The sequence below is a fragment of the Heteronotia binoei genome, chromosome 21 (genome assembly GCF_032191835.1).
Source record: "Heteronotia binoei isolate CCM8104 ecotype False Entrance Well chromosome 21, APGP_CSIRO_Hbin_v1, whole genome shotgun sequence".
NCBI lineage: Eukaryota > Metazoa > Chordata > Lepidosauria > Squamata > Gekkonidae > Heteronotia > Heteronotia binoei.
Genome location: NC_083243.1, coordinates 79263566 through 79278177, shown reverse-complemented (window position 1 = coordinate 79278177; position 14612 = coordinate 79263566). Strand labels below are relative to the sequence as shown.

General features: G+C 47.8%; 1 protein-coding gene across 1 annotated transcript in view; it reads left to right on the top strand.

Annotated features, from left to right (window-relative positions):
* The window catches only part of INO80 (INO80 complex ATPase subunit), a 135776-nt gene that overhangs the window by 18599 nt on the left and 102565 nt on the right, over positions 1–14612 (top strand). The window contains exon 2 of the mRNA XM_060263311.1: positions 12071–12256. Within this exon, the coding sequence (XP_060119294.1) occupies positions 12114–12256 (143 nt within the window). The 5' untranslated portion in view covers positions 12071–12113. The remainder of the gene's footprint in view (positions 1–12070; positions 12257–14612) is intronic.

Below are 14612 nucleotides of genomic sequence, written 5' to 3'. Positions count from 1 at the left end.
GACGGCAAGGTGGTGCTGCTGGGCGACATGAACGTGGGCAAGACGTCGCTGCTGCACCGCTACATGGAGCGCCGCTTCCAGGGCACGGTCGGCGGCGCCTTCTTCCTCAATCAGTGGGGGCCGCACCACATCTCCCTCTGGGACACCGCAGGTCAGCTGAGGAGGGCGCAGCCGAGGGGAGGACTTGGCGGGGAGCTGGGGGGCCGAACCGCGACCCGGGGGCCACATGTGGCTTTTTTACACATCTGGTGAGGCTTGCAAAGTCCCCACTGGGTGGTTTGGAGAAGGCATTTCTCTCTTTAAATCGCTTCTCCAAGCCAAGTCAGCTGGCAGATTGGAGAATGCATTTAAAGTTAAAGTTGCTTTCTTCCCACCTCTCCTTCCCCATCTTCCTCGGGAGGTGGTGGGCTCTCCTTCCTTGGAGGTTTTTAAACAGAGTCTAGATGGCCATCTGACAGCAATGAAGATCCTGTGAATTTAGGGGGAGGTGTTTGTGAGTTTCCTGCATTGTGCAGGGGGTTGGACTAGATGACCCTAGAGGTCCCTTCCAACTCTAGGATTCTGTGATTCCTTCCTTCCTTCCCCTGATGCGCATGTCTTGCAACTCTCAAACATCGGATGTTTACTTTATGTGGCTCTTTCATTAAGTGAGTTTGGCTCTCCCCACGCCCAATGGCCTCCGTGCCGCCACAGCCCCGGGGGCTGGGGGTGGAGGGGTCCCCTGCCTGCTGTGTTGATCTGCTCCTCTGTCCAGTGCACTTTGATCTCAGCTAAGGAGCTGTGTTGTGTCCTCACAGCAACCCTTTGAGGTAGGTCAGGCTGATGGAGACTGGCCCCAAATTGCTTTGGAGTAGAGGGGACTGCTCCACTGTGCCACAGCCTGTTGGGGAGTGCAGTTTGAGTTCAAGGACCTGGGGGTTACCAGTAGCACAGGGGTGGCCAAACTGCTGCTCGGGAGCCACATGTGCCTCTTTCACACATATCGTGTGGCTCTCAAAACTCTCTTGAGTTACTCCTGAAGGTTTTGGATCTAAAATTGGTTGTGAATGGACATGTCTGTCACTCGAGGTTGCAAATTCCCCATGAGAACGCAGTTTCTAACACAGAGCTTTTGTTTTTGTGGCCAGTCCAGGTTTCTTGAAATCCCCACTGCCCTGTAGCTGGCTTGGAGAAGGCATTTGTCTCTTTAAATCACTTTGCCAAGCTAGCTGGTGACTTGGAGAGTGCATTTAAAGTTAAAGTATATTTCTTTCCACTTCTCCCTCCCTCCCCATCCATTTCCTTCCTCCCTCCCATTGTAGTGGTTAAGTGTGCAGACTCTTATCTGGGAGAACCAGGTTTGATTCCTCACGCCTCCACTTGCATCTGCTGGAATGGCCTTGGGTCAGCCACAGCTCTCGTAGCAATTGTCCTTGAAAGGGCAGCTTCTGGGAGAGCTCTCTCAGTGCCACCTATCTCACAGGGTGTTTGTTGTGGGGGAGGAAGATAAAGGAGATTGTGAGCCACTCTGAGACTCAGAGTGGAGGGCAGAATATAAATCGTCTGTCTGTCTGTCTTCCTTCCTTCCTTGTGGCTTTCAAACATCTGACATTTATTCTGTGTGGCTCTTACATTAAGCAAGTTCGGCCACCCCCGCAATAGCGATTGTGCGTGATCCTGGCCTTCCTTTCAAAGCGTTCCAGGTAACATCGGTACAGAACTTCTGCAGCCACGGAGAAGTCCCCAAGAAGATTTTAAAAAGTAACCTGGATCACCTGGGGAAATGATAGGTAATGTGCTGGCATGGCTGCTGTTGGCACAGTGCTGTTAAATACTTCTGGGCCCCGTTTTTTTTGAAAAATGGCTTAACTTTACTTGGATTACTCCTAGGTCAAAGTCCACCGGCTCCTCAGAGATCAACAAAAGTTCCAGAGTATAAGTTTTCAGGAATCACTTCCCGTTTCCGGCAGGTGGCACGGGGGAAATGATGTCACAGGAAGTGATGTCACTTCCTGTTTCCGGCGGTGGCATGATGTCACCGGAAGTGACATCGCTGGAAGTGGCGTCACTTCCTGTTTCCGGTGGCGTGCACACACGTAGGGGGGCCCACATAAATCTTGGGCCCCGGGCCCCCAAAGCCCTAGCTACGCCCCTGCACTCATGAGCTGTTAATGTGTCATTTGGTTGGTCTTAATTAAAGATATTATATGAATTGTGTTCTGGTGGGGGGTTTTTTAAATTACATTTGGGCTTGCATCACATAAACCTCAAGTATATCCTACCTAGAACACTGATATCACTTATGCGGCTGCACATTACATGGGAAGATCAATAGCGGGGGTTGCTTCCCATTGCTAGCCTTGTAATCCAGCGGTTCTAGGAAGCTTACAAAGAATCCTAGGGTTCCTGAGAACATAAAGCTTAAAAAAACAATGAATAAACTCGTACATGGCTGCATGCCCTCAGGGATGCAAACAGAGATTTTTCTCAACTGTTATACTTTTCATAAAACGGGTATCTGAGGTTAAAATTATGCCTTTGTAAATGCCAAACATTAGTTCTATCTCCAGATTACAATTCCTGCTAAGAATCTTCTTATGTGGCATATGTAAAGACTTATGACTTTTTGATCAAATAATGTTTTAGTTATAGTCTTTAGCTATTTGGGGTGTTATGTAAACAGCCTTTGAAATTAATGTCAGTGGTGAATGTTATGATATCTATAGTAAACAGTATTTTAATGCAGAAGAAACAGCAACATTATACATCCACCAGTTGTGCTGGCACTGGCCCAAGGCTTTATGTGGAATGATGGAATCTAAAAGAGCAGGTCCCTAGAAAGGCAGCATATTCATTTTCTAAATAAAAATCAGGCTAACCCCTGTCTCCTAACTTCAAATGTTTATTTTCTAGAATTTGAATTTTCCCACATTAGGGACAGGCTTGCGTAGTTTCTCAGTTGGCGGCTGCTGATGTAATGCAGTAGCAATGGGACTTCCACATAAGAAGAGCCCTGCTGGACAGTGGTCCATCTAGTAAAGTTGCTTGTTTCACAATCCAACAAGTTACCCTGAAGAGTCAACAAACAGCACAGAAGTCAAGGCCTTCCCTAATGTTGCTTCCTAGCACTGGTATTCAGAGGTTTGCTGTCTCTGAACGATCTTCTTCGTGGTCTCTGTGCTTCACACTCATGGGATAGAGCGCCCACACTGATCACCGAATTGGTACCTAAAAAGCCTGGGATTTTTTCGCGCTCGGCACCAGTGGGCATGCGCAGACGTCCCAGTACGCATGCTCACTGGAACCAGTGCGAGGATCCCACCAGTTCCTTCTTGACCGCCGTGTTGAAAGGATCTTCTTTTGATTGCTCCGGTCGGTGCCTGGTAATCCTTTGGATTTTTCTCCATTTGCCCATTTTTTTGTTTTCTCCAGTTAAAATAGTTAGTAGTTGTAAAAAAAAAAAAAAGAACTTTGTGTTGGACTTTGCCCCTCGGGGCTTTATTTCCCCCTTCCTTCGTGGGTTCCGGTCCTGTGGAAAGGCGTTGGGGGTTCTTCAAATGTTGTTTGAAGTGTGGCAGCAAGATCGCACCCCCTGACAGTCACTCCCTCTGCTTGTTGTGCCTGAGCGAGGGACACCGTGTGGACTCGTGCCCACATTGTTCGAGGTTTTTGAAACAAACCTGAAAAAACCAGGCAGCAAGGCTATCGGCGGCTTTAGTCGAGTCAGCTTTTCATCTGCTGAAAATGGCAACGGGCCTGTCGGTATCGATGGGGGATGCTACCCAGGCTCTGGTTTCGACATTGGTTGATCCATCGTCGCCAGTGCAGACGGGTATGCCGACGGAGCGAGGTCAACCCACAAAACGACCCTCTGAAGGGTTAGTGGTGCCCACATCAACCAAGAAATGCCGGGACGATTCGGGGACCCGATCGTCCCTCCCAAAGAAACCTAAATCGAAGGAGAAGCGGGAAAAAGGACAGACTTTCCCGCACTTCTTCTCCCTCTCGGGATGTTTCGATGGAGTCGGTGGAAGTCGCTCCACCTTGGAAGATTCTGGCTTCTCCCAATCCCCGAAGTCCTTCGATATTGAGAAGCTGTGGCCCGCAGCCGCTCCATCTTTCGGGATAGGAGCAGGAGATCGATCTAACGCAACGGATTCATTCATCCAGGTCGGGGACGCGTTGTCGGAGCAACAGTGGTTGGGTTTCGGAAGTCGAGGCTTCGGCGCCGAGTGAACCTTTAGTAGGCCACTTCCACCTACTACTGCAGGATGGAGAGAGCACGAGTTGAATGCTGTGATGCGATGTTTCCCGCCACCTCCAATGTGGGATCAACATCAGTGGCCTTGCTCTTATGGGCCATACCTGTATCCATCGCCATACCCATGGTACCCTCCCCGTGAGTTGCCGAAATGGGACCAGCGCTCGGAAGCCTCGCACTTATCAAAGGTTTCACATCACTCTGCCACTTGTCGTGCACCTTCGGCATCGGTGTGATTCCCCCTGAGAGATGCAGGGAGCAGTCTGGGGACCTGCAAGCTCATCCATCAGTATCACTTTGGTCGTCTGAACGTGCTTCGACCCCGATACTATCCGAACACTCTGCGAGAAGGGAGTCTTCGACATCGAACTCCGAGGTCGGTACCGATGATCTGGATGGAGCAGCGGAACCTTCTCCAGATTCACATATTGCTGAGGACCTTTCCATACCCCCCTCGGAAGATCTCAAGTCTTATGGGGATCTGGTGAAGCGGATAGCACAGTCTCTCTCCCTTCCAGTAGTTCTACCACAGCCAGTCATCGATGATACTGTCTTCAACATAATGCAGAGGGATACATCGACGGCTGTGGCCCTTCCAGTGACTAAAGTTATTCTGCAGGCTGTGAAGGAGCCCTGGGCAAAGCCGGCGTCCACACCGATCTTGACACGTCGCCTGGACCACATGTACCGTGTTCAGGAGGCTGGTGCTGAGTTTTTGTTTTTCCACCCGAAACCCAATTCTGTGGTGGTTTCTTCATCTTCAAAGGCGCGTAAGACCCATTCTTACACACCTGATAAAGAGGGCAAGAAAATTGACAATGCTGGCAGACGATTCTACTCAGCAGGAGCTTTGGGAGTAAAAATCTCAAACTACGCTACGTGTATGGCTCGCTACCAGAATGCGATTTGGGAACAGCTCACACTGTTGATGTCATCCCTGAGTGAGGAGAAGCGGGCTTCGCTGAAGAAGCTGCAAAGAGAGGAATTTGCCGTGGCCAAACAACAGCTGGCTGTGTCAAAGCACATGGTGGATGTCTCTGCCAAGACCCTCACTTCTGCTGTCTCCCTGCGCCATCACTCTTGGCTACGGTCTACAGCTCTTCAGCCTGACACCAGGGCCTATGTTGAAGATCTTCCCTTCGAGGGTGAAGGTGTTTTTAGTTCCACCACTGATAATGTCGTTCAAGAAATGGACAAAAGTATAAAGACCTCAAGGAATCTTGGTGTTCCTGCATCTACTAGGGCTGGCAAGCCTAAGTAGTGGCACAAATCTTGGCCCAAGAGGCCTTATCAGAAATTTTCCCCTGACCAATGCTGGAGACCTCGCTCTTCACACCCGGAGAGTAGATCTCCTTATAGGGGAAACAAGTCTAGGTTTGCTTCTGCGAACACCAGCAAATCTAAGGGCTCTCACCAGCAGAAGCAGGGCCTTTGACTTTTCTGCCGCATACATCACCGCCCCTCTTTCTTCTCACATCCGCCTCCATCACCATCTACCGGCTTGAGAGTCCATCTCCACAGACAGATGGGTCCTCTCCATCATTGCAGAAGGCTACAAGATAGACTTTGTTCAGGTTCCGACTCAGTCAGTGATTCTTACCACACTTTCTTCCCTCCCTCTGCTAGAGGAAGTCAGCAACCTCTTGCAGAAACAAGCCATAGAACCGGTTCCGGTAACAGCCAGAATGGGGGGGCGGGTTCTATTCTCGTTATTTCCTGGTCCCCAAATGGGATGGGGGATTGAGACCGATTATGGACCTTCGAAATCTGAACAAGTTTATCATGTACCAGAAATTCAGGATGTCTACTCTGCAAATAATCCTTCCCCTCATCAACCAAGGGGACTGGATGGCAATGTTGGATCTCAAGGATGACTACTTCCATATCAGCATACATCCATCTTACAGGCATTTCTTCGGGTTTGCGATAGGCTCCAACCATTTTCAGTTCAAACCCCTTCCATTCGGCCTGTGTACTGCGCCACAGGTGTTTACCAAGATGATGAGTGTTGTAGCTGCACATCCAAGGCATAGTCGTTTTTCCATATATCCATGACTGGCTCCTTGTGCCGGATTCAGAAGAATGTCTATCCGGACATATTGCAATCACTCTTCGTCTTCTTCACATCTTAGGTCTGCAAGTCAACATGAAAAAGTCCCATCTGATACCATCAAGGACAGTTCAGTTTATCGGGGCTTTGCTGGACACAAACCTTCATCGTGCCTTTCTGCCTCAGCAGAGAGCGATGGACATTGTCAATCTTATCCGTCTTTTTCAAAGCAGGAAATGGGGCACAGCACAACAGCTGCAGCGGATGCTGGGGTTGATGGCAGCGACTACCAGTGTGCTGTTGTTCGCGAAACTGCACATGAGGGGGCTTCAACTTTGGTTCCTCAGGAAGTTTCGGCCTTTGTGGGACTCACCTCGGAAGAGGTTTACGATTCCATCATCAATCCTTCGGGCCCTGGACTGGTGGACATCCAGAGACAACATCTGTCAGGGAGCTCCCTTCCATCTCCCTGTGACGACAGTTACGATCACCACAGATGCGTCCTTATGGGGCTGGGTGCTCACATGGATTCTCTGTGTGTGATTCGTTGCCATATAAACTATCTCGAACTGTTGGTGATTCATTTAGCTCTTTGGTCCTGTCGTCCTTTGGTGGCGAGGAAGGCTGTGGCTTTGTTGACGGACTACAGCCCTTTGTTATGTCAACAGGCAGGGCGGGACAGTCTCCCAAAGACTCTGTGCGCTAGCAATAGAACTGTGGATGGAATGCCTAGAGCACGGCATTTATGTGAAGGCTGCGCAGCCTCCAGGAGTACTCAATCTGCAGGCGGATTCGTTGAGCAGAGGAGCAGCATCTCCACACGAATGGGAGATGGAGTGGCGCTTCCTTCAACCTGTGTTCCAGCTCTGGGGGTATCCTCAGGTGGATGTTTTCACCACAGCCTTGAATCGGAAGTGTCCCCTGTTCTGCACCAGGGGAGGAACGGATCCAGCGTCCTTGGGAGATGGCCTAATGTTCCCGTGGAACGGTTGGTTCCTGTATCTATTTCTACCTCTTCCACTGCTGACAAAAGTTGTCAACAAAATAGTGAGAGAGAAACCAAGGTGCATTCTAGTCACACCGTGGTGGCCTCAACAAAACTGGTTCCCAATTTTGCTTCATTTAGTGAGGGGAGTTTTTTATCAGTTCCCGGTGGAACCGGACCTTCTTTCGGCCCAGGAAGGGCATGTGTTTCATCACAACGTACCTCACCTGAAGCTGACGGTGTGGTTCATCGACCCTGCGAATTTTCAAGCAGAGTCCAACACGTCTTTCTGAACAGTAGAAAGTTGTCTACCCGTGCTTCCTGTGACAGGAAGTGGGGGACGTTTCTTCGGTTTTTCACTGACCCTACAGTCTCACCCCAAAAGGTGGGCCTACCGGTGATTTTCTGTTGTCCTTGGTGGATGCTGGACTTTCCTTTTCTTCTGTTAAAGTTTACTTATCAGCAATATCATCGTACCGTGAATCTGTTGAGGGGCATTCAGTTTTTGCTCATCCTCATTCAAAGCAATTTCTCAAGGGACTGGTCAGATTGCATCCTCCATCTAGATCACCTCCACAGTTGTGGGATTTGCCGTTAGTATTGGACAGGTTGACTCGGCGCCCCTTTGAACCAATGGCAACCTGTTCCCTACAGCTTCTATCCTGGAAGACTGCATTTTTGGTGGCAATCACACTAAAGTGGTTTCCCAGTTTCATCTTAATTTGGACGTTTGGTTACCTACGTTTTATCCCACGCCTTCCTCGGACAAGGAACGTGGTGGCACGCTTTGGATGTTAAGCGTGCATTACTTTTTTACTTAAGTCCTTCTAAGAGTTTTCGTCAGGACCAGCATCTTTTTGTTTCCTATGCTGCTCCTAGATTGGGTTCGAAAATTTCATCTCAGCAGCTTGGTTTACTGAGACTATTAAACTGTGCTACTTGCTGGCGAAGAAGCCGTTGCCTGGACCCATTCATGGACACTCTACTAGAGCGATGGCGACATCGGTGGCGTTCCTGAAGGGTGTTTCCTTGACAGACATGTGCAAGGCCACCACTTGGTCCTCTCCTCATGTTTTCATGAAGCATTACGCTCTGGATGTGCATGCTCAGCAGAGGACTCGTCTGGGAGCTGTGGTGTTGCAAGCTGTCTCTTCTGGTTGACCATCTTCCCACCTCCAGGTATGTCTTGCTTGCTAATCTCCCATGAGTGTGAAGCACAGAGACCACGAAGAAGATAGGTTGCTTACCTGGAACTATAGATCTTTGAGTGGTCATCTGTGCATTCACACTACCTGCCCTCCTTCCTCACTGATGGTCTCCCTATGTTAGGGGCTTCCAGCAGTCAGGAAGGAACTGGCGGGATCCTCGTGCTGGCTCTGGTGAGCATGTGTACTGGGACACCTGCGCATGCCCACTGGTGCCGAGTGCAAAAAATTCCTGGGCTTTTTAGGTACCGATTTGGGGATCAGCGCGGGCGCTCTATCCCATGAGTGTGAATGCACAGATGACCACTCGAAGATCTACAGTTACAGGTAAGCAACCTGTCTTTTCCTTCAGTCACCATGGCTAGTCACTGAAGGCATCTCCTCCATGACTCTCTTAACTCCATGCTCATGGTCACTACATCCACTGGCAGCAAATTTCACAATTTAATAACTTGTTAAATAAGGAGTATTTCCATTTTTCTGTCCTGAATAGGGATAAGCATGAACTGAACCACAAATCATGATTTGTGCTAAAAATGGCCAATTCGTGATTAATTCCAAACTGGTTCATCTGATCCTGCCACACCGTACATGAAACAAACTGGTTTTTTTTCTTGGCATGTCATTTGGTTCATGCTTGCTTTGTTTTTCCAGACAGCCTAGTGCCAGCATGTGCACTTTAGTTTTCAGTACAACTGACTACTAGACACCAACTCCGCTCTCCCTGGCATCCTGTGGCTTCTGATCAGTTTCACATGAAACTGACCAGAAGGGCAGGGGCCTGAAGAGGAGCTGCATCATATAGTCAGTTTCCAAGCTTCCTGGGGGTGAAACCATCTGGAAGCTGCAGGGCAGCTTCCCTTTCTTTCTCCAGCTCCTAGGAGAACAGTTTACTGGGGGAACCCACTTTGGGGGGCTATAGCTCAATCCCCAAAAATCCAATTCACGCCAAACTTGCAAAGTAGGCAGAGTCTGCTGAAGAGTTTGCTGCACGTTTGTGTCTCTAGCCCACTTGGGGGCCATTCTGCACCTTCCAGAACCAAATGAACCAACCAACCATGAATTGTTTGGGAAAATGAGAAAACACAATCCAAACCAAACCACTACTTCGGGCAACCCTACGAACCACAAAATGAAGCAACACCGTTTTCAGCTGTTCTTCAAAAAACAGTCCTGTCCGCCATTACACATGACTGGGTAATACCCAGATTCAACTGCTTTCAAAGGCCATCTGGCAATCTTAACCAGATGTGGCACTCCAAATGGTAATTGAGGCTTGTTGGAATTAATACTTCAAACCCTTGTTGTGCAAACTATTTTGTTTCTGGGTCCTGTTCAAAGGCCCTTAGCTGAGATTGTTAATCTATCCCTGTTATCAGGGGTATTTCCAGCTAAGTTTAAAGAGGCTTCTGAAGAAGCTATCTCTGGACCCACTGGTCCTAGACAATTATCACCCAGTCTCAAATTTACCATTTCTGGGCAAGATAATTGAGAAAGCAGTGGTGGAGCAGTTTCAAGCTTTCCTAGAAGATACATCTGTCCTTGATCCCTTCCAGTCTGGCTTCCGTCCTGGTCATGGGATGGAGACTGCTCTGGTCGCCCTCACAGATGATCTTAAAAGGTATCTGGATCAAGGTGGGTCAGCGCTGCTTTTACTTTTAGATCTTTCAGCAGCGTTTGACACAGTCGACTATGATCTAATGACCCACCGCCTTGTCGACATTGGAGTCCAGGGGGCTGCCTTACAGTGATTTCCCTCCTTCCTCTGTGGTCGGGGACAAAGGGTGGCGATCGGCGAACAGACCTTCCTGCATCACCCACTAGAGTGTGGTGTACCGCACGGAGCCATTCTCTCACCAATGATATTTAACATCTATATGTGCCCCCTTGCCCAGATTGCCAGAGGTTTTGTGCTGGGTTGTCACCAGTATGCAGATGACACCCTGCTCTTTCTGCTGATGGACTGCCACCCAGACCATCTAACCAGAGCGCTGGAAGTAGTGGCCAATTGGCTGCAACTGAGCCAGCTGAAGCTTAATCCAACTAAGACGGAGGTTCTGTACATAGGTTGTGGAAGGCTGAGATCAGGCATCCAGCTCCCCACTCTGGATGGCGCATCTCTTGTGCCAGCTCAGAAGGTGAGGATCTTGGGTGTGATACTGGATGCCACCCTTTCTATGTATGTCCAGGTCACAGCTGTTGCACAGTCTGCCTTTTACCTTCTTTGGCAGGCCAGACAACTAGTGCCCTATCTGGTCCCCCAGGACTTAGCTACAGTGATCCATGCAACAGTCACTTCCAGGCTAGACTACTGTAACTCGTTCTACGCAGGTTTGCCCTTGAGGCTGATCCAGAAGCTCCAGCTGGTGCAGAATGCGGCAGCATGATTGCTGTCTGAATCGCCTGTACAATTGTTTTATTATGTTGGAAGCCGCCCTGAGCCCACTATGGGAAAGGGTGGCCTATAAATCTACTGAAATAAATAAAATAAAAAGTAGTAGTTTTGGCCTTTAAATCCCTTAATGTCTTGAGCTCTGGTTAGTATTTGTATGGGAGACTACCTGCCTCCACCCCAATACTCCTGTCCATGTTCTAAGTTGCTTGGGGGGAGGGGGCTCTGTGGCTCTTGTTCTGTGGGAACCTGCACTTTCATGGGTGCATTTGGGAATATGAACAAAGGATGCTATGGCAGGTGCTCCTAGACTGTGGAACTCCCTTCCCTAGCACCTTTACAGGCCTTCTTGATCAGTTGAAATCGTACTTATTTTGGAATGTCTTTGAATAATGTCCTCTTTGGGTTTTACCATTATCCTGGTTTTAAATAATTATTTGTTTTGTAGTTGTGAGCCTCATAGGAATTATTGTTTTCATAAAAAGATCTCCTAGACATTTTACAAAAAAATAAAACCAACTACATTTCTTGCCAGCTATTTGAATTTTGTTGTATTTAGTCAGTCACTTGTGCTTTTAGTTTCTTTTCTGACCGATAGGTTGGGCTAAGGGAAAATCAAATCCCTAGGTGCCAAAACAATTGTTTTAACAAGTATCTCATGAGTACCCAGCTTGCTGGGGGGGAAAGTGTAGATGACTGGGGAAGGCAATGGCAAACCACCCCGTAAAAAAAGTCTGCCATGAAAACTTCATGATGCAACATCACCCCAGAGTTGAAAACGACTGGTGCTTGCACAGGGGACTACCTTTACCTTTTTTTTTTTTTTAAATCTCATGTTAGCCCTGACCTGGATAGCCTAGGCTAGTCTTATCTCATCACCTCTTGTAAGCTGTGCAGGGTTGGCCCTGGTTAGCATTTGGATGGGAGACCACCAAGGAAGTCCCTGGTTGCAACACAGAGACACACAATGGCAAGCCACCTCTGAATGTCTCTTGCCTTGAAAATCCTATAGAGTCAGCATGTCAGCTGTGACTTACTGACAAATAAATAAATAAAAATCTAATGCTTCTGCTTCTGAGTGACCAAATGAAAAAACTGTGTCCTGTGACTTCATTACTTGATCAAATTGAAAAAAAATAAAAAATCCTGTGCATGGATGTGATGATCCTAAATGACCCATCATTCCTTTTTATGACAGCTGTGCGTTAAGAGGTCTCTGTGAATGAGGAGAGTCTTGTTCTATGGCCTCAGAGCTGGGTGCCAGAGAAGATGGCAACTGCACAGAGCTGGCAACACCTCTATATCTGCAGTATCTGGAAAAAGCTCTGCGATTGGACCACTTTCTACGGCAGACTTCTACCATCTTCAATAGGAGTGTATCCAGGTATGAAAACATCGTCTTATTTGGTCTTGGGAATACAAAGGAAGATGTGAGGGCGATCTGTCACCCCATTGAATGCCAGAGTTGATTTGTCTGATCTGGTTGATTAGGTGAGTGTCCCCTATCTCCCTTACCGCTTCATGTGCATCCCTCCTGAAGCTGCACACTTGGTGGAAGAGGACAACCATCCCAGATAGAAGGAGTGGGCTGTTCTTTGGTCAAGGGCATATGATAGTTGGACTCCCCTGATAAAACTTCCAAACAAACTAAATGTCCATTTACAAAGGAAAAAAGTGTTTTATTTCTAGGTTTACAGAAGGACGAAAAAGGAGGGAGGGAGGGTAAGCTGAAATTTCAGGGAAAATTGAAATACATGCAATATTTTCCCTATCAAACCTAAACAGTTTTACTGATTTATTAGCATGGAATCCATTATTTATAACCTAGCATATCAAACTGTACTATGTGGCATATCTGTGGAATTTAAAATATAAATATATTCATTTTAGGGTTGCTAGGTCTGACTCAGGAAATATCTAGGGACTTTGGGGATGGAGCCAAGAGATTTTGGGGGTGGAGCCAGGGGCAAGATTGTGACAAGCACAGTTGAACACCAAAGGGAGTTCTGATAATCACATTTAAAGGGGCCACATTCCTTTTAAATGTCTTTCCTTTACTGGAAATAATGGAGGATGGGGGCACCTTCTTTTGGGGCTCATAGAGTTGGACTCCTGGTCCAATCCTTTTGAAATTGGGGAAGGGGGTAGAAGCACCAGATGCTATGCTGAAAATTTGGTGCCTTTACCTCTAAAAACAGACACCAAGAGACACCCAAGAGGCCCAGATACCCACAGATTGATTCTGCATTCCAGTCTCCATAGGATATAATAGAGTGCCCAGTGAACATTCAATCCCACCCCCACTGTCTACTAATCCTGAAGTGGGGAGGAGAGCCTCCAAACCAGGGGATCCCCTTACCCTAACTGGAGATTGGCAACACAACTTCTTTTTCAATAAGAAAGATGACAGATATACCCAATACTTGAAAAAGACTGCTGCATTGCGGCTGTAGCATATGCATCTTTAATTTTCTGCTATCTAGGAGGTAAGAAAAATAAAAGGTGAAGGTAGAAAATAAATTCTTTAATAACAAAAGAGTATTATTTGGACAGAAACTACTAGCGACACATGATAGGCAGGACTGCCAGGCAGTTTGGATGTCAAGCTAAACTTTGTATTACTGAAAACACTAAACTATTATATTATTAGGGTTTGTAGAATCTTTCGGGATCAAGTGCCGTGTTCTACTGGAGAAAGTTTTCCTTCCAGACGTTTCGTTCTCAGCTGCGGAGAACATCCTCAGTGGCGTTGCAGCTGGAGCAGGCGCTCAGACCTTCTTGGCTGCTGTGCATCAAGCAGCCAAGAAGGTCTGAGCGCCTGCTCCGGCTGCAACGCCACTGAGGATGTTCTCCGCAGCTGAGAACGAAACGTCTGGAAGGAAAACTTTCTCCAGTAGAACACGGCACTTGATCCCGAAAGATTCTACAAACCCTAATGATGTTACCAGCCGTGAAAACCTGAAATCTTTTATTATATTATTATTAAACATCTCATAGTGTATTAATTGTTGCCAAAATTATTTAAACAACAAAAAATTTGAAAATATTTTATATATCTACAGTATAAGAGTTCTTTAACTTCAGTGCTCCTGCAGATTTCCCAGATTTTTCATTGGACATATTGAGAAAGTCCTCAGACTTTAGCATGCTGTATTTTTGGAATGAGTGAAATGCTTCACAAAACAGGATTTTCTTCACTCAAAAAAAGGATTGGGGAGGAAGTGGGGAGGAGGCAGCAGCGGCAGCCGCTTTTTCAATGGGTCACTGGTCCTTCCCGCTGCTGCTGGCCTGCCTCTTCAACCCGGCACTGACAGTGAGCACGTGAGAGGGCCAGTGTAGGAACTGGGAGCCTCCAGTGTGGTCTTACCCGCCAATCAGCTGATTGGTGGGGGTGCCATTAGATAGCCTGGGAGCACGGTGCTCGACCTCCCATTCCCAGGCATAGAAATAGACCTGGTGAGGAAGGGAGGGAGGAAGAGTCACGGCAGAGGGGGGGGCAGGGTGCTGCGGGGGGGTGGGTGGGCCACAAGTCTGCCTAGGGAGCCATGCGCCCTAGGGCCTGTCCTGTTTACAAAGGTATAGAATGAAATATAATAAATGGATCCAGTTAGAAAGTTACCATGAAGAATAGCTGAACTTATGCAGGGAATAGGATATGCAAGATGTTGCACCTATGTTGAGGGAGAAATCTGAAACCCTTGTTTAAGACCTTGGGGGTGGGAAGAGAATAGTATTGAACT